We start from the raw sequence: 25,916 nt of genomic DNA on the forward strand, positions 1-25,916 counted from the left end.
TAGTAACATGGGATAGTAGTAGTAGTAGTAGTAACAGGGTATAGTAGTAGTAACAGGGTGTAGTAATAGTAGTAGTAGTAACAGGGGATAGTAGTAGTAGTAGTAGTAGTAACAGGGGATAGTAGTAGTAGTAGTAACAGGGTGTAGTAGTAGTAACAGGGTATAGTAATAAAAGTAGTAGTAGCAGGGTATAGTAGTAGTAGTAAAAGGATATAGTAGTAGTAGTCATAGTAACGGGATAGTAATAGTAGTAGTAACAGTGTATAGTAGTAGTAACATGGGATAGTAGTAATAGTAGTAGTAACAGGGTATAGTAGTAGTAGTACTAGTAGTAAAAGGGTATAGTAGTAGTAACATGGGATAGTAGTAATAGTAGTAGTAACAGGGTATAGTAGCAGAAACAGGGTATAGTGGTAGTAACACGGTATAGTAGTAGTAACATGGTATAGTAGTAGTAACAGGGTATAGTAGTAGTAGTAGTAACAGGGTATAGTAGTAGTAGTAGTAACAGGGTATAGTAGTAGTAACAGGGTATAGTAGTAGTAACAGGGTATAGTAGTAATAGTAGTAGTAACAGGGTATAGTAGTAGTAGTAACAGGATATACTAGTAGTAACAGGGTATAGTAGTAGTAGTAGTAACAGGGTATAGTAGTAGTAGTAGTAACAGGGTATAGTAGTAGTAACAGGGTATAGTAGTAGTAACAGGGCATAGTAGTAGTAACAGGATATACTAGTAGTAACAGGGTATAGTAGTAGTAACATGGTATAGTAGTAGTAACAGGGTGTAGTAGTAGTAGTAACAGGGTATAATAGTAATAATAGTAGTAACAGGGTATAGTAGTAGTAGTAGTAACAGGATATACTAGTAGTAACAGGGTGTAGTAGTAGTAGTAGTAGTAACAGGGTATAGTAGTAGTAGTAGTAACAGGATATACTAGTAGTAACAGGGTGTAGTAGTAGTAGTAACAGGGTGTAGTAGTAGTAGTAACAGGATATACTAGTAGTAACAGGGTGTAGTAGTAGTAGTAACAGGGTATAGTAGTAGTAACAGGGTATAGTAGTAGTAACAGGGTGTAGTAGTAGTAGTAACAGGGTATAATAGTAATAATAGTAGTAACAGGGTATAGTAGTAGTAGTAGTAACAGGATATTCTAGTAGTAACAGGGTGTAGTAGTAGTAGTAGTAGTAACAGGGTATAGTAGTAGTAGTAACAGGGTGTAGTAGTAGTAGTAATAGGGTATAGTAGTAGTAGTAACAGGATATAGTAGTAATAGGGTATAGTAGTAGAAACAGGGTATAGTAGTAATAGTAGTAGTAACAGGGTATAGTAGTAGTAGTAACAGGATATACTAGTAGTAACAGGGTATAGTAGTAGTAGTAGTAACAGGGTATAGTAGTAGTAGTAGTAACAGGGTATAGTAGTAGTAACAGGGTATAGTAGTAGTAACAGGGCATAGTAGTAGTAACAGGATATACTAGTAGTAACAGGGTGTAGTAGTAGTAGTAACAGGATATAGTAGTAGTAACAGGGTATAGTAGTAGTAACATGGTATAGTAGTAGTAACAGGGTGTAGTAGTAGTAGTAACAGGGTATAATAGTAATAATAGTAGTAACAGGGTATAGTAGTAGTAGTAGTAACAGGATATACTAGTAGTAACAGGGTGTAGTAGTAGTAGTAGTAGTAACAGGGTATAGTAGTAGTAGTAGTAACAGGATATACTAGTAGTAACAGGGTGTAGTAGTAGTAGTAACAGGGTGTAGTAGTAGTAGTAACAGGATATACTAGTAGTAACAGGGTGTAGTAGTAGTAGTAACAGGGTATAGTAGTAGTAACAGGGTATAGTAGTAGTAACAGGGTATAGTAGTAGTAACAGGGTGTAGTAGTAGTAGTAACAGGGTATAATAGTAATAATAGTAGTAACAGGGTATAGTAGTAGTAGTAGTAACAGGATATTCTAGTAGTAACAGGGTGTAGTAGTAGTAGTAGTAGTAACAGGGTATAGTAGTAGTAGTAACAGGGTGTAGTAGTAGTAGTAACAGGGTATAGTAGTAGTAGTAACAGGATATAGTAGTAATAGTAGTAGTAACAGGGTATAATAGTAATAATAGTAGTAACATGGTATAGTAGTAGTAGTAGTAACATGATATACTAGTAGTAACAGGGTGTAGTAGTAGTAGTAGTAGTAGTAACAGGGTATAGTAGTAGTAACAGGGTATAATAGTAATAATAGTAGTAACATGGTATAGTAGTAGTAGTAACAGGATATACTAGTAGTAACAGGGTATAATAGTAATAATAGTAGTAACAGGGTATAATAGTAATAATAGTAGTAATAGGGCATAGTAGTAGTAGTAACAGGGTATAGTAGTAGTAGTAGTAACAGGGTATAGTAGTAGTAACAGGGTGTAGTAGTAGTAACAGGGTATAGTAGTAGTAGTAACAGGGTATAGTAGTAGTAACAGGGTGTAGTAGTAGTAGTAACAGGGTATAGTAGTAGTAACAGGGTGTAGTAGTAGTAGTAACAGGGTATAGTATTAGTAACATGATATACTAGTAGTAACAGGGTATAGTAGTAGTAACAGGGTATAGTAGTAGTAACAGGGTGTAGTAGTAGTAGTAACAGGGTATAATAGTAATAAAGGTAGTAACAGGGTATAGTAGTAGTAGTAGTAACAGGATATACTAGTAGTAATAGGGTGTAGTAGTAGTAGTAGTAGTAACAGGGTATAGTAGTAGTAGTAACAGGGTGTAGTAGTAGTAGTAACAGGGTATAATAGTAATAATAGTAGTAACAGGGTATAGTAGTAGTAATAGTAACAGGATATACTAGTAGTAACAGGGTGTAGTAGTAGTAGTAGTAGTAACAGGGTATAGTAGTAGTAGTAACAGGGTGTAGTAGTAGTAGTAACAGGGTATAGTAGTAGTAGTAACAGGATATAGTAGTAATAGTAGTAGTAACAGGGTATAATAGTAATAATAGTAGTAACATGGTATAGTAGTAGTAGTAGTAACATGATATACTAGTAGTAACAGGGTGTAGTAGTAGTAGTAGTAGTAACAGGGTATAGTAGTAGTAACAGGGTATAATAGTAATAATAGTAGTAACAGGGTATAATAGTAATAATAGTAGTAATAGGGCATAGTAGTAGTAGTAACAGGGTATAGTAGTAGTAACAGGGTGTAGTAGTAGTAACAGGGTATAGTAGTAGTAGTAACAGGGTATAGTAGTAGTAACAAGGTGTAGTAGTAGTAGTAGTAGTAACAGGGTATAGTAGTAGTAACAGGGTGTAGTAGGAGTAGTAATAATAGTAGTAACAGGGTATAGTAGTAGTAGTAGTAACAGGATATACTAGTAGTAACAGGGTATAGTAGTAGTAGTAACATGGTATAGTAGTAGTAACAGGGTATAGTAGTAGTAGTAACAGGGTATAGTAGTAGTAACAGGGTGTAGTAGTAGTAGTAATAATAGTAGTAACAGGGTATAGTAGTAGTAGTAGTAACAGGATATACTAGTAGTAACAGGGTATAGTAGTAGTAGTAGGAGTAGTAACAGGGCATAGTAGTAGTAGTAACATGGTATAGTAGTAGTAACAGGGTATAGTAGTAGTAGTAACATGGTATAGTAGTAGTAGTAACAGGGTATAGTAGTAGTAACAGGGTGTAGTAGTAGTAGTAGTAGTAACAGGGTATAGTAGTAGTAACAGGGTATAGTAGTAGTAACAGGGTATAGTAGTAATAGTAGTAGTAACAGGGTATAGTAGTAGTAGTAACAGGGTATAATAGTAATAGTAGTAGTAACAGGGTATAATAGTAATAATAGTAGTAACAGGGTATAGTAGTAGTAGTAGTAACATGATATACTAGTAGTAACAGGGTGTAGTAGTAGTAGTAACAGGGTATAGTAGTAGTAACAGGGTATAATAGTAATAATAGTAGTAACATGGTATAGTAGTAGTAGTAGTAACAGGATAAACTAGTAGTAACAGGGTATAATAGTAATAATAACAGGGTATAGTAGTAGTAGTAGTAACAGGGCATAGTAGTAGTAACAGGGTGTAGTAGTAGTAACAGCGTATAGTAGTAGTAGTAACAGGGTATAGTAATAGTAACAGGGTGTAGTAGTAGTAACAGGGTATAGTAGTAGTAGTAACAGGGTATAGTAGTAGTAACAGGGTGTAGTAGTAGTAGTAACAGGGTATAGTAGTAGTAGTAACAGGGTATAGTAGTAGTAACAGGGTGTAGTAGTAGTAATAATAGTAGTAACATGGTTTAGTAGTAGTAGTAGTAACAGGATATACTAGTAGTAACAGGGTGTAGTATTAGTAGTAGTAGTAACAGGGCATAGTAGTAGTAGTAACAGGGTATAGTAGTAGTAACAGGGTGTAGTAGTAGTAACAGGGTATAGTAGTAGTAGTAACATGGTATAGTAGTAGTAACAGGGTGTAGTAGTAGTAGTAACATGGTATAGTAGTAGTACTAACAGGGTATAGTAGTAGTAACAGGGTGTAGTAGTAGTAGTAATAATAGTAGTAACAGGGTATAGTAGTAGTAGTAGTAACAGGATATACTAGTAGTAACAGGGTATAGTAGTAGTAGTAGTAGTAACAGTGCTTAGTAGTAGTAGTAACATGGTATAGTAGTAGTAACATGGTATAGTAGTAGTAGTAGTAACAGGGTATAGTAGTAGTAGTAACAGGGTATAGTAGTAGTAACAGGGTATAATAGTAGTAACAGGGTATAATAGTAGTAACAGGGTGTAGTAGTAGTAGTAACAGGGTATAGTAGTAGTAGTAGTAGTAGTAACAGGGTATAATAGTAATAATAGTAGTAACAGGGTATAGTAGTAGTAGTAGTAACAAGGTATAGTAGTAGTAGTAACAGGGTATAGTAGTAGTAGTAACATGGTGTAGTAGTAGTAACAGGGTGTAGTAGTAGTAACACGGTATAGTAGTAGTAGTAACAGGGTATAGCAGTAGTAGTAACAGGGTGTAGTAGTAGTAACATGGTATAGTAGTATTAGTAACAGGGTATAGTAGTAGTAGTAACAGGGTGTAGTAGTAGTAGTAATAATAGTAGTAACAGGGTATAGTAGTAGTAGTAGTAACAGGATATACTAGTAGTAACAGGGTGTAGTAGTAGTAGTAGTAGTAATAATAGTAGTAACAGGGTGTAGTAGTAGTAGTAGTAGTAGTAACAGGGCATAGTAGTAGTAGTAACATGGTATAGTAGTAGTAACAGGGTATAGTAGTAGTAGTAACAGGGTATAGTAGTAGTAGTACCAGGGTATAGTAGTAGTAGTAGTAACAGGGTATAGTAGTAGTAACAAGGTATAGTAGTAGTAGTAACAGGGTATAGTAGTAGTAGTAGTAACATGGTATAGTAGTAGTAACAAGGTATAGTAGTAGTAGTAACAGGGTATAGTAGTAGTAACAGGGTATAGTAGTAGTAGTAACAGGGTGTAGTAGTAGTAACATGGTGTAGTAGTAGTAACAAGGTATAGTAGTAGTAGTAACAGGGTATAGTAGTAGTAGTAACAGGGTGTAGAAGTAGTAACAGGGTATAGTAGTAGTAGTAACAGGGTATAGTAGTAGTAGTAACAGGGTATAGTAGTAGTAGTAGTAACATGGTATAGTAGTAGTAACAATGTATAGTAGTAGTAGTAACAGGGTATAGTAGTAGTAGTAACAGGGTATAGTAGTAGTAGTAACAGGGTGTAGTAGTAGTAACATGGTGTAGTAGTAGTAACAAGGTATAGTAGTAGTAGTAACAGGGTATAGTAGTAGTAGTAACAGGGTGTAGTAGTAGTAACAGGGTATAGTAGTAGTAACAGGGTGTAGTAGTAGTAACAGGGTATAGTAGTAGTAGTAACAGGGTATAGTAGTAGTAGTAACAGGGTATAGTAGTAGTAACAGGGTATAGTAGTAGTAGTAACAGGGTATAGTAGTAGTAACAGGGTATAGTAGTAGTAACGGGGTATAGTAGTAGTAGTAACAGGGTATAGTAGTAGTAACAGGGTATAGTAGTAGTAGTAACAGGGTATAGTAGTAGTAACAGGGTGTAGTAGTAGTAACAGGGTATAGTAGTAGTAGTAACAGGGTATAGTAGTAGTAGTAACAGGGTATAGTAGTAGTAGTAGTAACAGGGTATAGTAGTAGTAACAAGGTATAGTAGTAGTAGTAACAGGGTATAGTAGTAGTAGTAGTAACATGGTATAGTAGTAGTAACAAGGTATAGTAGTAGTAGTAACAGGGTATAGTAGTAGTAGTAACAGGGTGTAGTAGTAGTAGTAGTAGTAACAGGGTATAGTAGTAGTAGTAACAGGGTATTGTAGTAGTAACAGGGTATAGTAGTAGTAGTAACAGGGTATAGTAGTAGTAACAGGGCATAGTAGTAGTAGTAACAGGGTATAGTAGTAGTAACAGGGTATAGTAGTAGTAACATGGCATAGTAGTAGTAGTAACAGGGTGTAGTAGTAGTAGTAACAGGGTATAATAGTAATAATAGTAGTAACAGGGTATAGTAGTAGTAGTAGTAACAGGATATACTAGTAGTAACAGGGTATAGTAGTAGTAGTAACAGGGTGTAGTAGTAGTAGTAGTAACAGGGTATAGTAGTAGTAACAGGGTGTAGTAGTAGTAATAATAGTAGTAACAGGGTATAGTAGTAGTAGTAGTAACATGATATACTAGTAGTAACAGGGCATAGTAGTAGTAGTAGTAACAGGGTATAGTAGTAGTAGTAACAGGGTGTAGTAGTAGTAGTAGTAACAGGGCATAGTAGTAGTAGTAGTAACACGGCATAGTAGTAGTAGTAGTAGTAGTAGTAGTAACAGGGCATAGTAGTAGTAGTAGTAGTAGTAGTAACAGGGTATAGTAGTAGTAGTAGTAGTAGTAGTAGTAGTAACAGGGTATAGTAGTAGTAACAGGGTATAGTAGTAGTAACATGGCATAGTAGTAGTAGTAACAGGGTGTAGTAGTAGTAGTAACAGGGTATAATAGTAATAATAGTAGTAACAGGGTATAGTAGTAGTAGTAGTAACAGGATATACTAGTAGTAACAGGGTATAGTAGTAGTAGTAACAGGGTGTAGTAGTAGTAGTAGTAACAGGGTATAGTAGTAGTAACAGGGTGTAGTAGTAGTAGTAATAATAGTAGTAACAGGGTATAGTAGTAGTAGTAGTAACATGATATACTAGTAGTAACAGGGCATAGTAGTAGTAGTAGTAACAGGGTATAGTAGTAGTAGTAACAGGGTGTAGTAGTAGTAGTAGTAACAGGGCATAGTAGTAGTAGTAGTAACACGGCATAGTAGTAGTAGTAGTAGTAGTAGTAGTAGTAGTAACAGGGCATAGTAGTAGTAGTAGTAGTAGTAACAGGGTATAGTAGTAGTAGTAGTAGTAGTAGTAGTAGTAGTAGTAGTAACAGGGTATAGTAGTAGTAGTAGTAGTAGTAACAGGGTATAGTAGTAGTAGTAGTAGTAGTAGTAGTAGTAGTAGTAACAGGGTATAGTAGTAGTAGTAACAATAGTAGTAGTAGTAGTAGTAGTAACAGGGCATAGTAGTAGTAGTAGTAGTAGTAACAGGGTATAGTAGTAGTAGTAGTAGTAGTAGTAGTAGTAGTAACAGGGTATAGTAGTAGTAGTAGTAGTAGTAACAGGGTATAGTAGTAGTAGTAGTAGTAGTAGTAGTAGTAACAGGGTATAGTAGTAGTAGTACTAGTAGTAACATGGTGTACTATTAATAATAATGTAATAATAATAGTAATAATAATAGTAATAATAATAGTAATAATAATAGTAATAATAATAATAATAATAATAACAATAAGAGTGATAATGCCAAGTAAAGCGTTAGATAGCAGTGTGTATAGATACAGTATATACTGTAGGTTATGTACCTTTGAGGCAGACCCAGTAGCTCTTCCACTTCCTCCTGGTGGCCGACTCCACCTTCTTGTTCTTCTTGTGAACCAGGAAGTTCTTGACAGCCAGACGGCCCGCCTTCCTCACGGTTCCCTGGGCAACGCTGAGCAGGGGATCTGATTGGTAGGCTGAGCTCATGACGCTCTGTTCGTCACTCAGGGCTGACCCCGCCTCCTCCAGACTCTCTGTCTGACACGAGCTCATCTCCAACTCCTGATCATAACATTACATTCAAATCAATAAAGCTTTATTGTCCCTGAACAAACAGCAACTTGTTTGCAGCATAAACTACTGAATAATAGACTAAATGGAAACTCAGCAACAACAACTTCCCGAGTTACACCAGGAACGCACAATCCCTCCATCAGTGCTCAGACTGTCCGCAATAGGCTGAGAGAGGCTGGACTGAGGGCATGCAGGTCTGTTGTAAGGCAGGTCCTCACCAGACACCACCGGCAACAACATTGCCTATGGGCACAAACCCACCATCGCTGGACCAGACAGGACTGGCAAAAAGTGGTCTTCACTGGCGAGTCGTGGTGTTGTCTCACCAGGGGTGATGGCCGGATTCACGTTTATCGTCAAAGGAATGTGCGTTACACCGAGGCCTGTACTCTGGAGAGGAATCGATTTGGAGATGGGAGGATCCGTCATGGTCTGGGGTGGTGTGTCACAGCATCATCGGACTGAGCTTGTTGTCATTGCAGGCAATCTCAACTTCATGCGTTACAGGGAAGACATCCTCCTCCCTCATGTGGTACCCTTCCTGCAGGCTCATCCTGACATGACCCTTCAGCATGACAATGCCACCAGTCATACTGCCCGTTCCATGCGTGGAATGTCAGTGTTCTGCCATGGCCAGCAAATAGTCCCATTGAGCAAATCTGGGAGCTGTTGGATCGGAGGGTGAGGGCTAGGGCCATTCCCCCCATAAATGTCAGGGAACTTCCCAGGTGCCTTGGTGGAAGAGTGGGGTAACATCTCACAGCAAGAATGGGCAAATCTGTTGAAAACAAATGTCTGGGACCTGTTGGATCGGAGGGCTATAAAATCATAAACTTGGATTAGCTAACACAATGTGCCATTGGAACACAAGAGTGATGGTTGCTGATAATGGGCCTCTGTACGCCTGTGTAGATATTCCATCAAAAATCAGCCGTTTCCAGCTACAATAGTCATTTAAAACATTAACAATGTCTACACTGTATTTCTGACCAATTTTAATGGAAAAATTTGCTTTTCTTTCAAAAACAAGGACATTTCTAAGTGACACCAAACTTGTGTATGTATGTGTGTATGTGTGTATGTATGTATGTATGTATGTATGTATGTATGTATGTATACACACACACACACACATACAGTCAGAAGTTTACACTTAGGTTGGAATCATTAAAACTAGTTTTTCAACCACTCCACTAATTTCTTGTTAACAAACTATAGCCAAACTTTTGGCAAGTCGGTGAGGACATCTACTTTGTGCATGACACAAGTAATGTTTCCAATAATTGTTTACAGACAGATTATTTCACTTATAATTCACTGTATCACAATTCCAGTGGGTCAGAAGTTAACATACACTAAGTTGACTGTGCCTTTAAACAGCTTGGAAAATTACAGAAAATTATGTCATGGCTTTAGAAGCTTTTGATAGGCTTATTGACATCATTTGAGTCAATTGGAGGTGTACCTGTGGATGTATTTCAAGGTCTACCTTCAGACTCGGTGTCTATTTGCATGACATCATGGGAAAATCAAAAGAAATCAGCCAAGACCTCAGAAAAAAATTGGAGACCTCCACAAGTATTTGGTGTGAAAAGTACAAATCAATCCCAGAACAACAGCAAAGGACCTTGTGAAGATGCTGGAGGAAACAGGTACAAAACTGTATCTATATCCACAGTAAAACGAGTCCTATATCGACATAACCTGAAAGGCCGCTCAGCAAGGAAGAAGCCACTGCTCCAAAACCGCCATAAAAAAGCCAGACTACGGTTTGCAACTGCATATGGGGACAAAGACCGTACTTTTTGGAGAAATGTCCTCTGGTCTGATGAAACAAAAATAGAACTGTTTGGCCATAACGACCATCGTTATGTTTGGAGGAAAAAGGGGGACGCTTGCAAGCTGAAGAACACCATCCCAACCGTGAAGCATGGGGGTGGCAGCATCATGTTGTGAGGGTGCTTTGCTGCAGGGGGGACTGGTGCACTTCACAAAATATCATGACGAGGGAAAATTATGTGGATATATTGAAGCAACATCTCAAGACATCAGTTAGGAAGTTAACGCTTGGTCGAAAATGGGTCTTCCAAATGGAAAATGACCCCAAGCATACTTCCAAAGTTGTGGCAAAATGGCTTAAGGACAACAAAGTCCAGGTATTGGAGTGGCCATCACAAAGCCCTGACCTCAATCCTATGGAAAATGTGTGGGCAGAACTGTAAAAGCATGTGCGAGCAAAGAGGCCTACAAACCTGACTCAGTTACACCAGCTCTGTCAGGAGGAATGGGCCACAATTCACCCAACTTAATGTGGGAAGCTTGTGGAAGGCTACCCAAAACATTTGACCCAAGTTAAACAATTTAAAGGCAATGCTAACAAATACTAATTGAGTGTATGTAAACTTCTGACCCACTGGGAATGTGATGAAAGAAATAAAAGCTGAAATAAATCATTCTCTCTACTATTATTCTGACATTTCACATTCTTAAAATAAAAGTGGTGATCCTAACTGACCTAAAACACAGCATTTTTACTTGGTTTAAATATATTTGGCTAAGGTAAACTGGGTTTAAATGTATTTGGCTAAGGTAAACTGGGTTTAAATGTATTTAGCTAAGGTAAACTGGGTTTAAATGTATTTGGCTAAGGTAAACTGGGTTTAAATGTATTTGGCTAAGGTAAACTGGGTTTAAATGTATTTAGCTAAGGTAAACTGGGTTTAAATGTATTTGGCTAAGGTAAACTGGGTTTAAATGTATTTGGCTAAGGTAAACTGGGTTTAAATGTAAATTTGTATTTAGCTAAGGTAAACTGGGTTTAAATGTATTTGGCTAAGGTAAACTGGGTTTAAATGTATTTAGCTAAGGTAAACTGGGTTTAAATGTATTTGGTAAACTGGGTTTAAATGTATTTGGCTAAGGTAAACTGGGTTTAAATGTATTTAGCTAAGGTAAACTGGGTTTAAATGTATTTGGCTAAGGTAAACTGGGTTTAAATGTATTTGGCTAAGGTAAACTGGGTTTAAATGTATTTGGCTAAGGTAAACTGGGTTTAAATGTATTTAGCTAAGGTAAACTGGGTTTAAATGTATTTGGCTGAGGTAAACTGGGTTTAAATGTATTTAGCTGAGGTAAACTGGGTTTAAATGTATTTGGCTGAGGTAAACTGGGTTTAAATGTATTTGGCTGAGGTAAACTGGGTTTAAATGTATTTGCCTGAGGTAAACTGGGTTTAAATGTATTTGCCTGAGGTAAACTGGGTTTAAATGTATTTAGCTGAGGTAAACTGGGTTTAAATGTATTTAGCTAAGGTAAACTGGGTTTAAATGTATTTAGCTAAGGTAAACTGGGATTAAATGTATTTAGCTAAGGTAAACTGGGTTTAAATGTATTTAGCTGAGGTAAACTTCCGACTTCAACTGTATATGTGTATGTGTGTGTGTGTGTGTGTGTGTGTGAGAACCAGAACCACCACCCACCTGTCTGAAGTTCTCGTAGACCCCCTGGACCCCCTCACTGGCTCCTCCCCCACTGCTGCTTCCGCTGTCACTGCCAGCGAACAGGCTCCGCCCCGCCGCCGAGCACACGGAGAAGGACATAGACATGGTCTTATAGCGCCGGGATTGATGCTCCGCCCCCGAAGCCGTCACCCCGTCGATGCCACTGTCCTCGTACTCACTGCCATCTCCGGCTGTCACATCCTGGAAACACACAGGTGAGACACACAGGTAGAGGTGGGACGGACGGACACATGTACAAACACACAGGTGAGACGCACACACACACAGTTAGAGGTGGGACGGACAGACACAAGGGTGAGACACAAACACACAAACACACGGGTGAGACACACACATACAGACACACGGGTGAGACACACACACACACACACAGGTAGAGGTGGGACGGACGGACGGACACACACACAGGTAGAGGTGAGACACACACGGTCTATGGACATTCTACTGGTCTACAGGCATGTCCTAGAGACCATACTGTCTCCGCAGATGTAGAGGTTGCAACCCTGCCCTTAAACATGTTGAGGTCATTGATCCTAGCCTACAGATACTTATCCTAGCCTACAGATACTTATCCTAGTCTACCTTAGCCTAGCCTACATATACTGATCCTAGCCTACATATACTGATCCTAGCCTACAGATACTGATCCTAGCCTACATATACTGATCCTAGCCTACAGATACTGATCCTAGCCTACAGATACTGATCCTAGCCTACAGATACTGATCCTAGCCTACAGATACTGAGCCTAGCCCACAGATACTGATCCTAGCCTACAGATACTGATCCTAGCCTACAGATACTGATCCTAGCCTACAGATACTGATCCTAGCCTACAGATACTGATCCTAGCCTACAGATACTGATCCTAGCCTACAGATACTGATCCTAGCCTACAGATACTGATCCTAGCCCACAGATACTGATCCTAGTCTACATATACTGATCCTAGCCTAGAGATACTGATCCTAGCCTACAGATACTGATCCTAGTCTACATATACTGATCCTAGCCTACATATACTGATCCTAGTCTACATATACTGATCCTAGCCTACATATACATATACTGATCCTAGCCTACAGATACTGATCCTAGCCTACATATACTGATCCTAGTCTACATATACTGATCCTAGCCTACATATACATATACTGATCCTAGCCTAGAGATACTGATCCTAGCCCACAGATACTGATCCTAACCTAGCCTACAGATACTGATCCTAGCCTACAGATACTGATCCTAACCTACAGATACTGATCCTAGCCTACAGATACTGATCCTAACCTAGCCTACATATACATATACTGATCCTAGCCTACATATACATATACTGATCCTAGCCTACAGATACTGATCCTAGCCTACAGATACTGATCCTAGCCTACAGATACTGATCCTAGCCTACAGATACTGATCCTAGTCTACAGATACTGAGCCTAGCCTACAGATACTGATCCTAGCCTACATATACTGATCCTAGCCTACAGATACTGATCCTAGCCTACAGATACTGATCCTAGCCTACAGATACTGATCCTAGCCTACATATACTGATCCTAGCCTACATATACAGATACTGATCCTAGCCTACAGATACTGATCCTAGCCTAGCCTACATATACATATACTGATCCTAGCCAACCTTAGCCTAGCCTAGAGATACTGATCCTAGCCCACAGATACTGATCCTAACCTAGCCTACAGATACTGATCCTAGCCTACATATACATATACTGATCCTAGCCTACAGATACTGATACTAACCTACAGATACTGATCCTAGCCTACAGATACTGATCCTAGCCTACAGATACTGATCCTAGCCTACAGATACTGATCCTAGCCTACAGATACTGATCCTAGCCCACAGATACTGATCCTAGCCCACAGATACTGATCCTAGTCTACATATACTGATCCTAGCCTACAGATACTGATCCTAGTCTACATATACTGATCCTAGCCTACAGATACTGATCCTAGCCCACAGATACTGATCCTAACCTAGCCTACAGATACTGATCCTAGCCTACATATACTGATCCTAGCCTACAGATACTGATCCTAGCCCACAGATACTGATCCTAACCTAGCCTACAGATACTGATCCTAGCCTACAGATACTGATCCTAACCTACAGATACTGATCCTAGCCTACAGATACTGATCCTAACCTACAGATACTGATCCTAACCTACAGATACTGATCCTAGCCTACATATACATATACTGATCCTAGCCTACATATACATATACTGATCCTAGCCTACAGATACTGATCCTAGCCTACAGATACTGATACTAACCTACAGATACTGATCCTAGCCTACAGATACTGATCCTAGCCTACAGATACTGATCCTAGCCTACAGATACTGATCCTAGCCTACAGATACTGATCCTAGCCTACAGATACTGATCCTAGCCTACAGATACTGATCCTAGCCTACATATACATATACTGATCCTAGCCTACAGATACTGATCCTAGTCTACATATACTGATCCTAGCCTAGCCTACATATACTGATCCTAGCCAACCTTAGCCTAGCCTAGAGATACTGATCCTAGCCCACAGATACTGATCCTAACCTAGCCTACAGATACTGATCCTAGCCTACAGATACTGATCCTAGCCTACAGATACTGATCCTAGCCTACAGATACTGATCCTAACCTACAGATACTGATCCTAGCCTACAGATACTGATCCTAACCTAGCCTACATATACATATACTGATCCTAGCCTACAGATACTGATCCTAGCCTACAGATACTGATCCTAGCCCACAGATACTGATCCTAACCTAGCCTACAGATACTGATCCTAGCCTACAGATACTGATCCTAACCTACAGATACTGATCCTAGCCTACAGATACTGATCCTAACCTACAGATACTGATCCTAGCCTACAGATACTGATCCTAACCTAGCCTACATATACATATACTGATCCTAGCCTACATATACTGATCCTAGCCTACAGATACTGATCCTGGTCTACAGATACTGATCCTAGCCTACAGATACTGATCCTAGCCTAGCCTACATATACATATACTGATCCTAGCCTACATATACATATACTGATCCTAGCCTACAGATACTGATCCTAGTCTACATATACTGATCCTAGCCTAGCCTACATATACATATACTGATCCTAGTCAACCTTAGCCTAGCCTAGAGATACTGATCCTAGCCTACCTTAGCCTAGCCTACAGATACTGATCCTAGCCCACAGATACTGATCCTAGCCTACAGATACTGATCCTAACCTACAGATACTGATCCTAGCCTACAGATACTGATCCTAGCCTACAGATACTGATCCTAGCCCACAGATACTGAGCCTAGCCTACATATACTGATCCTAGCCTACAGATACTGATCCTAGCCTACCTTAGCCTAGCCTACAGATACTGATCCTAGCCCACAGATACTGATCCTAGCCTACAGATACTGATCCTAACCTACAGATACTGATCCTAGCCTACAGATACTGATCCTAGCCTACAGATACTGATCCTAGCCCACAGATACTGAGCCTAGCCTAGCCTAGAGATACTGATCCTAGCCTAAGTCTATACTGATCCTAGCCTACAGATACTGATCCTAGCCCACAGATACTGATCCTAGCCTACAGATACTGATCCTAGCCTAGAGATACTGATCCTAGCCCACAGATACTGATCCTAGCCTACAGATACTGATCCTAGCCTACAGATACTGATCCTAGCCTACAGATACTGATCCTAGCCTACAGATACTGATCCTAGCCTACAGATACTGATCCCAGCCTACATATACTGATCCTAACCTACAGATACTGATCCTAGCCTACAGATACTGATCCTAGCCCACAGATACTGATCCTAGCCCACAGATACTGATCCTAGCCTACAGATACTGATCCTAGCCTACAGATACTGATCCTAGCCTACAGATACTGATCCTAGCCTACCTTAGCCTAGCCTACAGATACTGATCCTAGCCTACCTTAGCCTAGCCTAGAGATACTGATCCTAGCCTACAGATACTGATCCTAGCCTACAGATACTGATCCTAGCCTAGCCTACAGATACTGATCCTAGCCTAGCCTACAGACACTGATCCTAGCCTACAGATACTGATCCTAGCCTACCTTAGCCTAGCCTACATATACTGATCCTAGCCTAGAGATACTGATTCTAGCCTACAGATACTGAGCCTAGCCTACAGATACTGATCCTAGCCTACAGATACTGAGCCTAGCCTACGGATACTGAGCCTAGCCTACGGATACTGATCTTAGCCTACCTTAGCCAAGAGCGTTACATAATCATTACATCAATTATTCACAGCCAATAATTGGCTTGACCTAACCTGACATAGCATGATAGCCTGTCGCCCATTCTCACTCCGACAGGTCACATGACCACATCATGCGATTGGCGGCTCCATTCACACACTGCCCGCCCCACACAGCCTCATGATGACAGGACCACCACCACACAGCCTCATGATGACAGGACCACCACCACACAGCCTCATGATGACAGCACCACCACACAGCCTCATGATGACAGGACCACCACACAGCCTCATGATGACAGCACCACCACACAGCCTCATGATGACAGGACCACCACCACACAGCCTCATGATGACAGGACCACCACCACACAGCCTCATGATGACAGCACCACCACACAGCCTCATGATGACAGGCCCACCACACAGCCTCATGATGACAGCACCACCACTACCAGCCTCATGATAACAGCACCACCACACAGCCTCATGATGACAGGCCCACCACACAGCCTCATGATGACAGGACCACCACACAGCCTCATGATGACAGGACCACCACACAGCCTCATGATGACAGCACCACCACACAGCCTCATGATGACAGCACCACCACCACACAGCCTCATGATGACAGCACCACCACCACACAGCCTCATGATGACAGCACCACCACCACACAGCCTCATGATGACAGCACCACCACACAGCCTCATGATGACAGCACCACCACACAGCCTCATGATGACAGCACCACCACCACCACTACCAGCCTCATGATGACATCACCACAACCACACAGCCACATGATGACAGCACCACCACACAGCCTCATGATAACAGCACCACCACACAGCCTCATGATGACAGCACCACCACACAGCCTCATGATAACAGCACCACCACACAGCCTCATGATGACAGCACCACCACTACCAGCCTCATGATAACAGCACCACCACACAGCCTCATGATGACAGCACCACCACCACACAGCCTCATAATGACAGGCCCACACAGCCTCATAATGACAGGCCCACACAGCCTCATAATGACAGGCCCACACAGCCTCATAATGACAGGCCCACACAGCCTCATAATGACTGTACCCCATACAGCCCCATGATGACAGGACCACCACCAAACAGCCTCATGATGACTGTACCCCATACAGCCTCATGATGACAGGACCACCACCACCACACAGCCTCAAGATGACAGCACCACCACTACCACCCTCATGATGACAACACCACCACTACCAGCCTCATGATGACAGCACCACACACACAGCCTCATGATGACAGGATCCCCACCACCACACAGCCTCATGATGACAGGACAACCACGACCAGCCTCATGATGACAGGCCACCACGACCAGCCTCATGGTGACAGGGCAACCACGACCAGCCTCATGATGACAGGCCACCACGACCAGCCTCATGGTGACAGGGCAACCACGACCAGCCTCATGATGACAGGGCAACCACGACCAGCCTCATGATGACAGGACCACCACACAGCCTCATGATGACAGGACCACCACCACCACACAGCCTCAAGATGACAGGATCCCCACCACCACACAGCCTCATTATGACAGCACCAGCACCACACAGCCTCATGATGACAGGATCCCCACCACCACACAGCCTCATTATGACAGCACCACCACCACACAGCCTCATGATGACAGGATCCCCACCACCACACAGCCTCATTATGACAGCAACACCACACAGCCTCATGACGACAGGATCCCCACCACACAGCCTCATGATGACAGCACCACCACACAGCCTCATGATGACAGCAACACCACACAGCCTCATGATGACAGCACCACCACCACACAGCCTCATGATGACAGCACCACCACCACACAGCCTCATGACGACAGGATCCCTACCACACAGCCTCATGACGACAGGATCCCCACCACACAGCCTCATGATGACAGCACCACCACACAGCCTCATGATGACAGCACCACCACACAGCCTCATGACGACAGGACCACCACCACACAGCCTCATGACGACAGGATCCCCACCACCACACAGCCTCATTATGACAGCACCAGCACCACACAGCCTCATGATGACAGGACCACCACACAGCCTCATGATGACAGGACCACCACACAGCCTCATTATGACAGCACCACCACACAGCCTCATGATGACAGGACCACCACACAGCCACATGATGACAGGCCCACCACACAGCCTCATGATGACAGCACCACCACACAGCCTCATGATGACAGGACCACCACCACACAGCCTCATGATGACAGGACCACCACCACACAGCCTCATGATGACAGGACCACCACCACACAGCCTCATGATGACAGGACCACCACCACACAGCCTCATGATGACAGCACCACACAGCCTCATGATGACAGCACCACCACACAGCCTCATGATGACAGGACCACCACACAGCCTCGTGATGACAGGACCACCACACAGCCTCGTGATGACAGGACCACCACACAGCCTCATTATGACAGCACCATCACACAGCCTCATGATGACAGGACCACCACACAGCCACATGATGACAGGCCCACCACACAGCCTCATGATGACAGGACCACCACACAGCCTCATGATGACAGGACCACCACACAGCCTCATGATGACAGGACCACCACACAGCCTCATGATGACAGGACCACCACACAGCCTCGTGATGACAGGACCACCACACAGCCTCGTGATGACAGGACCATCACCACACAGCCTCATGACAGCAAAACAGGGAGTGTCTTTACACCCCCCCCCCCCCCCTCACAAGCTAGACAATTTCCTGGGTAAAATGTTCCACTGTAATAGTGAAGGTGTAAGCTTGGCAGTAGAAATTCTTAACAGTATATTTGACCTCTCAGCTTCCCTATCAAATCTAAACAGTATATTTGACCTCTCGGCTTCCCTATCAAATCTAAACAGTATATTTGACCTCTCGGCTTCCCTATCAAATCTAAACAGTATATTTGACCTCTCAGCTTCCCTATCAAATCTAAACAGTATATTTGACCTCTCAGCTTCCCTATCAAATCTAAACAGTATATTTGACCTCTCAGCTTCCCTATCAAATCTAAACAGTATATTTGACCTCTCAGCTTCTCTATCAAATCTAAACAGTATATTTGACCTCTCAGCTTCCCTATCAAATCTAAACAGTATATTTGACCTCTCAGCTTCCCTATCAAATCTAAACAGTATATTTGACCTCTCAGCTTCCCTATCAAATCTAAACAGTTATATTTGACCTCTCAGCTTCCCTATATAATCTAAACAGTATATTTGACCTCTCAGCTTCCCTATCAAATCTAAACAGTATATTTGACCTCTCAGTTTCCCTATCAAATCTAAACAGTATATTTGACCTCTCAGCTTCCCTATCAAATCTAAACAGTATATTTGACCTCTCAGCTTCCCTATCAAATCTAAACAGTATATTTGACCTCTCAGCTTCCCTATCAAATCTAAACCGTATATTTGACCTCTCAGCTTCCCTATCAAATCTAAACAGTATATTTGACAGCTCAGCTTCCCTATCAAATCTAAAAAATGTAAACAGAAAACCTAAGAAAATGGACAACAATGACAAATGGCTGGATGAAGAATGCAAAAATCTAAGAAAGAAATTGAGAAACCTGTTCAACCAAAAACATAGAGACCCGGAAAACCTGAGTTTATGCCTTCACTATGGTGAATCACGAAAACAATACAGAAATACACTACGGAAAAAGAAGGAACAGCATGCCAGAAATCAGCTCAATGTAATTGAAGAATCCATAGACTCTAAACACTTCTGGGAAAATTGGAAAACACTAAACAAAAAACAACACGAAGAACTATCTATCCAAAATGGAGATGTACGGGTAAACCACTCCTCCAATCTTTTTTGCTCTATTACAAAGAACAAAGAGCAAAAACATACACAGTGCCTTGCGAAAGTATTCGGCCCCCTTGAACTTTGCGACCTTTTGCCACATTTCAAGCTTCAAACATAAAGATATAAAACTGTATTTGTTTGTGAAGAATCAACAACAAGTGGGACACAATCATGAAGTCGAACAACATTTATTGGATATTTCAAACTTTTTTAACAAATCAAAAACTGAAAAATTGGGCGTGCAAAATTATTCAGCCCCTTTACTTTCAGTGCAGCAAACTCTCTCCAGAAGTTCAGTGAGGATCTCTGAATGATCCAATGTTGACCTAAATGACTAATGATGATAAATACAATCCACCTGTGTGTAATCAAGTCTCCGTATAAATGCACCTGCACTGTGGTAGTCTCAGAGGTCCGTTAAAAGCGCAGAGAGCATCATGAAGAACAAGGAACACACCAGGCAGGTCCGAGATACTGTTGTGAAGAAGTTTAAAGCCGGATTTGGATACAAAAAGATTTCCCAAGCTTTAAACATCCCAAGGAGCACTGTGCAAGCGATAATATTGAAATGGAAGGAGTATCAGACCACTGCAAATCTACCAAGACCTGGCCGTCCCTCTAAACTTTCAGCTCATACAAGGAGAAGACTGATCAGAGATGCAGCCAAGAGGCCCATGATCACTCTGGATGAACTGCAGAGATCTACAGCTGAGGTGGGACACTCTGTCCATAGGACAACAATCAGTCGTATATTGCACAAATCTGGCCTTTATGGAAGAGTGGCAAGAAGAAAGCCATTTCTTAAAGATATCCATAAAAAGTGTTGTTTAAAGTTTGCCACAAGCCACCTGGGAGACACACCAAACATGTGGAAGAAGGTGCTCTGGTCAGATGAAACCAAAATTGAACTTTTTGGCAACAATGCAAAACGTTATGTTTGGCGTAAAAGCAACACAGCTCATCACCCTGAACACACCATCCCCACTGTCAAACATGGTGGTGGCAGCATCATGGTTTGGGCCTGCTTTTCTTCAGCAGGGACAGGGAAATGGTTAAAATTGATGGGAAGATGGATGGAGCCAAATACAGGACCATTCTGGAAGAAAACCTGTTGGAGTCTGCAAAAGACCTGAGACTGGGACAGAGATTTGTCTTCCAACAAGACAATGATCCAAAACATAAAGCAAAATCTACAATGGAATGGTTCAAAAATAAACATATCCAGGTTAGAATCAAAGTCCAGACCTGAATCCAATCGAGAATCTGTGGAAAGAACTGAAAACTGCTGTTCACAAATGCTCTCCATCCAACCTCACTGAGCTCAAGCTGTTTTGCAAGGAGGAATGGGAAAAAATGTCAGTCTCTCGATGTGCAAAACTGATAGAGACATACCCCAAGCGACTTACAGCTGTAATCGCAGCAAAAGGTGGCGCTACAAAGTATTAACTTAAGGGGGCTGAATAATTTTGCACGCCCAATTTTTCAGTTTTTGATTTGTTAAAAAAGTTTGAAATATCCAATAAATGTCGTTCCACTTCATGATTGTGTCCCACTTGTTGTTGATTCTTCACAAATAAATACAGTTTTATATCTTTATGTTTGAAGCCTGAAATGTGGCAAAAGTTCGCAAAGTTCAAGGGGGCCGAATACTTTCGCAAGGCACTGTACATGATCAAATACAAATCTTAGAATCAACTATTAAAGACTACCAGAACCCACTGGATTCTCCAATTACCTTGAACGCGTTACAGGACAAAATAAAAACCCAACTCTAAAAGGCCTGTGGTGTTGATGGTATCCTCAATGAAATGATCAAATATACAGACAACAAATTCCAATTGGCAATACTAAAACTCTAACATCATCCTTAGCTCTGGCATCTTCCCCAATATTTGGAACCAAGGACTGATCACCCCAATCCACAAAAGTGGAGACAAATTTGACCCCAATAACTACCGTGGGATATGTGTCAACAACAACCTTGGGAAAAATCCTCTGCATTATCATTAACAGCAGACTTGTACATTTCCTCAATGAAAACAATGTACTGAGCAAATGTCAAATTGGCTTTTTACCAAATTACCGTACAACAGACCATGTATTCACCCTGCACACCCTAATTGACAACCAAACAAACCAAAACAAAGGCAAAGTCTTCTCATGCTTTGTTGATTTCAAAAAAGCCTTCGACTCAATTTGGCATGAGGGTCTGCTATACAAATTGATGGAAAGTGGTGTTGGGGGTAAAACATACAACATTATAAAATCCATGTACACAAACAACAAGTGTACGGTTAAAATTGGCAAAAAACACACACATTTCTTCAGACAGGGCCGTGGGGTGAGACAGGAATGCAGCTTAAGCCCCACCCTCTTCAACATATATATCAACGAATTGACGCGGGCACTAGAAAAGTCTGCAGCACAAGGCCTCACCCTACTAGAATCTGAAGTCAAATGTCTACTGTTTGCTGATGATCTGGTGCTTCTGTCACCAACCAAGGAGGGCCAACAGCAGCACCTAGATCTTCTGCATAGATTCTGCCAGACCTGGGCCCTGACAGTAAATCTTAGTAAGACCAAAATAATGGTGTTCCATTATAAAAAAAGGTCCAGTCGTCAGGACCACAAATACAAATTCCATCTAGACACCATTGCCCTAGAGCACGCAAAACACTATACATACCTTGGCCTAAACATCAGCGCCACAGGTAACTTCCACAAAGCTGTGAACGATCTGAGAGACAAGGCCAGAAGGGCATTCTATGCCATCAAAAGGAACATAAAATTCAACATACCAATTAGGATCTGGCTAAAAATACTTGAATCAGTCATAGAGCCCATTGCCCTTTATGGTTGTGAGGTCTGGGGTCCGCTCACCAACCAAGACTTCACAAAATGGGACAAACACCAAATTGAGAGACTGCATGCAGGATTCTGCAAAAATATCCTCTGTGTACAACGTAGAACACCAAATAATGCATGCAGAGCAGAATTAGGCCGATACCCACTAATTATCAAAATCCAGAAAAGAGACGTTAAATTCTACAACCACCTAAAAGTGATTCCCAAACCTTCCATAACAAAGCCATCACTATACAGAGAGATGAACCTGGGGAAGTGTCCCCTAAGCAAGCTGGTCCTGGGACTCTGTTCACAAACACAAACAAACCCCACAGAGCCCCAGGACAGCAGCACAATTAGACCCAACCAAATCATGAGAAAACAAAAAGATAATTACTTGACACATTGGAAAGAATTAACAAAAAACAGCGCAAACTAGAATGCTATTTGGCCCTAAACAGAGAGTTCACAGTGGCAGAATAACTGACCCCTGTGACTGACCCAAAATTAAGGAAAGCTTTGACTATGTACAGACTCAGTGAGCATTGCCTTGCCATTGAGAAAGGCCGCCGTAGGCAGGCATGGCACTCAAGAGAAGACAGGCTATGTGCTCACTGCCCACATGAGGTGGAAACTGAGCTGCACTTCCTAACCTCCTGCCCAATGTATGCCCATATTAGAGATCCACAAAGAATTCGAAAACAAATCAAATTTTGATAAACTCCCATATCTACTGGGTGAAATACCACAGTGTGACATCACAGCAGCAAGATTTGTGACCTGTTGCCACAAGAAAAGGGCAACCAGTGAAGAACAAACACCATTGTAAATACAACCCATATTTATGCTTATTTTCCCTTGTGTACCCTTCACCATTTGTACATCGTTGCAACACTCTATTGAAACTTCTGTGAGTGTAATGTTTACTGTTAATTTGTATTGTTTATTTCACTTTTGTACATTATCTACCTCCCTTGCTTTGGCAATGTTAACAAATGTTTCCCATGCCAATAAAGCGAGAGAGTGAGAGAGCGCAAGAGACAGCGAGAGAGAGCGCAAGAGAGAGCGAGAGAGAGCGAGAGAGAGAGAGAGAGAGAGAGAGACAGAGAGAGAGAGAGAAACAGAGACCTGACCTGGGAGGGAGCGACATAGGTCTGAGTTGCTGACCTCTTGCTAGTGCTGCTAGTGCTGCTAGTGCTGCTAGTGCTAACACCGTCTGTCAGACAAACACACAGATACACACACAGAAACGTCGATTCTCTCACAAACACACACTCATATAAAGACACGCACATGCATCGATTCACTCACAAACAAACATTCTCAAACACAAACACACAGATACATATGAGACACAGAACAACAGATGTAAGAAAACCAAATTATCGATTTAAAAAATGTTTTTTTAAAAGCTACAGTGAAATTCTAACTCCAAATGCTTTTCAATTAGGAAAATTTGAAAACTGGAGTTGGAATTTGGTTTACGTTCTGAATCGACTGAACCCCAACCCTGATAGTGTACAATCCTACCTGTATGCTCTGTGCTATAGGATGTGGTCCGTGTGTATTATAGACAGTATATACAGTGACTAGTGAAAGTCCACAAAAACATTGCACAGCCTTCACATTTCGCTGCCTTAAAATGAAATATTTTATTATTTCTAATTATTATAAAAAAAATATTTTACAGATCTACAAAGTAAAAGAAAGTTAGAACTTCAAATTAATTAAAAATACAATTGTCTATGTCTTCACCCCCCCCCCCCCCCCAGAGTTTATACTGGGAGGAAGCACCCTTTGGCAGACATTATAGCTGTGAATCATTTTGAAGATTCTACCAACTTTACACAACTCTTAGGGTAACATATATCCATTGTTTCCAAACAGAATTTCTGAGCTTGAGCAATTTTGACAAAAACAATGGATATATGTTACCCTAAGAGTTGTGTAAAGTTGGTAGAATCTTCAAAATGATTCACAGCTATAATGTCTGCCAAAGGGTGCTTCCTCCCAGTATAAACTCTGGGGGGGTGAAGACATAGACAATCAATGGATCCTCATTTTGTATTTCTTAGTCATTTAGAAAATGTTCTTTAACTTTTAAAATGTAGAGCAGGTTGTGTAGATCAGTCGGGGAATGTTTTAATGTAATCTCTTTTTCAGATGACATTTTAAGGCAGCAAAAATGTGAAGACTGTGCAAGAGGTGCGTAGTCTTTCACGAGCGACTGTAATCCTACAGTACCTGTATGGTCTGTGCTCTGCGGCCCTGCATGGTGTTACAGGAAGCAGCCTGGTGATTGGTCAGGCCCTCAGACAGGCAGTGTGAGCGTCGACAGGGCAGAGTGTACGCTCCGTACGAGTTCCCATCCTCCTCCGACGGAGACAGCATCTTATCGTCCTCTCCCTCCCGGGCTTCGCGGTTAGCATCATGGTGCCACTTAGCATAGCGTGCCACGGGCCGGCGAGTTGGGGTCTTCTGACCGCCATACAGCTGATCCAGGGAGTTGGCCCTGCCAGCAGCGTCCACACCCTCCAGACCCTCTGGGGACACGAGCCCCAGCAGGCCTTCACAATCAGGGAAGTCCCTGTCGTCTGCCTCCTCGGTGTCGATGATCTCCTCTGTGCTGAAAAAGAGAGAGAATACTTGATTAATCCACACAGATGGTTGATTAATCCACACAGATGGTTGATTAATCCACACAGATGGTTGATTAATCCACACAGATGGTTGATTAATCCACACAGATGGTTGATTAATCCACACAGATGGTTGATTAATCCACACAGATGGTTGATTAATCCACACAGATGGTTGATTAATCCACACAGATGGAAACATTTGATTTGAACTGACAAACCTTCAGTTGCCTGTTTCTTTTCATTTACATGTTAGTCATTTAGCACATCCAGAGAGACTTGCAGTTAGTACATTCATCTTAAGGTAGCTGGGTGAGACAACCACATATCACAGTCTAACCTGGTGAGATGTTCCTGGCTGAGGTCTGACTTCTCTAACCTGGTGAGGTGTTCCTGGCTGAGGTCTGACTTCTCTAACCTGGTGAGATGTTCCCGGCTGAGGTCTGACTTCTCTAACCTGGTGAGATGTTCCCGGCTGAGGTCTGACTTCTCTAACCTGTTGAGGTGTTCCCGGCTGAGGTCTGACTTCTCTAACCTGGTGAGGTGT

The 25,916-nt window shown here is 41.6% G+C and overlaps 1 protein-coding gene across 3 annotated transcripts in view; it reads right to left on the minus strand.

The window, feature by feature from the left end:
• The window catches only part of LOC115127065 (rho guanine nucleotide exchange factor TIAM1-like), a 254,164-nt gene that overhangs the window by 109,863 nt on the left and 118,385 nt on the right, over positions 1-25,916 (minus strand). For all 3 annotated transcript variants that reach the window (XM_065024176.1, XM_065024177.1, XM_065024178.1), the window contains exons 4-6: positions 24,975-25,356; positions 11,628-11,849; positions 7,899-8,136 (exon numbers count right to left, since the gene is read on the minus strand). In XM_065024176.1, coding sequence (XP_064880248.1) covers positions 7,899-8,136; positions 11,628-11,849; positions 24,975-25,356 — 842 coding nt within the window. The remainder of the gene's footprint in view (positions 1-7,898; positions 8,137-11,627; positions 11,850-24,974; positions 25,357-25,916) is intronic.

This window comes from Oncorhynchus nerka, linkage group LG11 (genome assembly GCF_034236695.1).
Source record: "Oncorhynchus nerka isolate Pitt River linkage group LG11, Oner_Uvic_2.0, whole genome shotgun sequence".
Taxonomy (NCBI): domain Eukaryota; kingdom Metazoa; phylum Chordata; class Actinopteri; order Salmoniformes; family Salmonidae; genus Oncorhynchus; species Oncorhynchus nerka.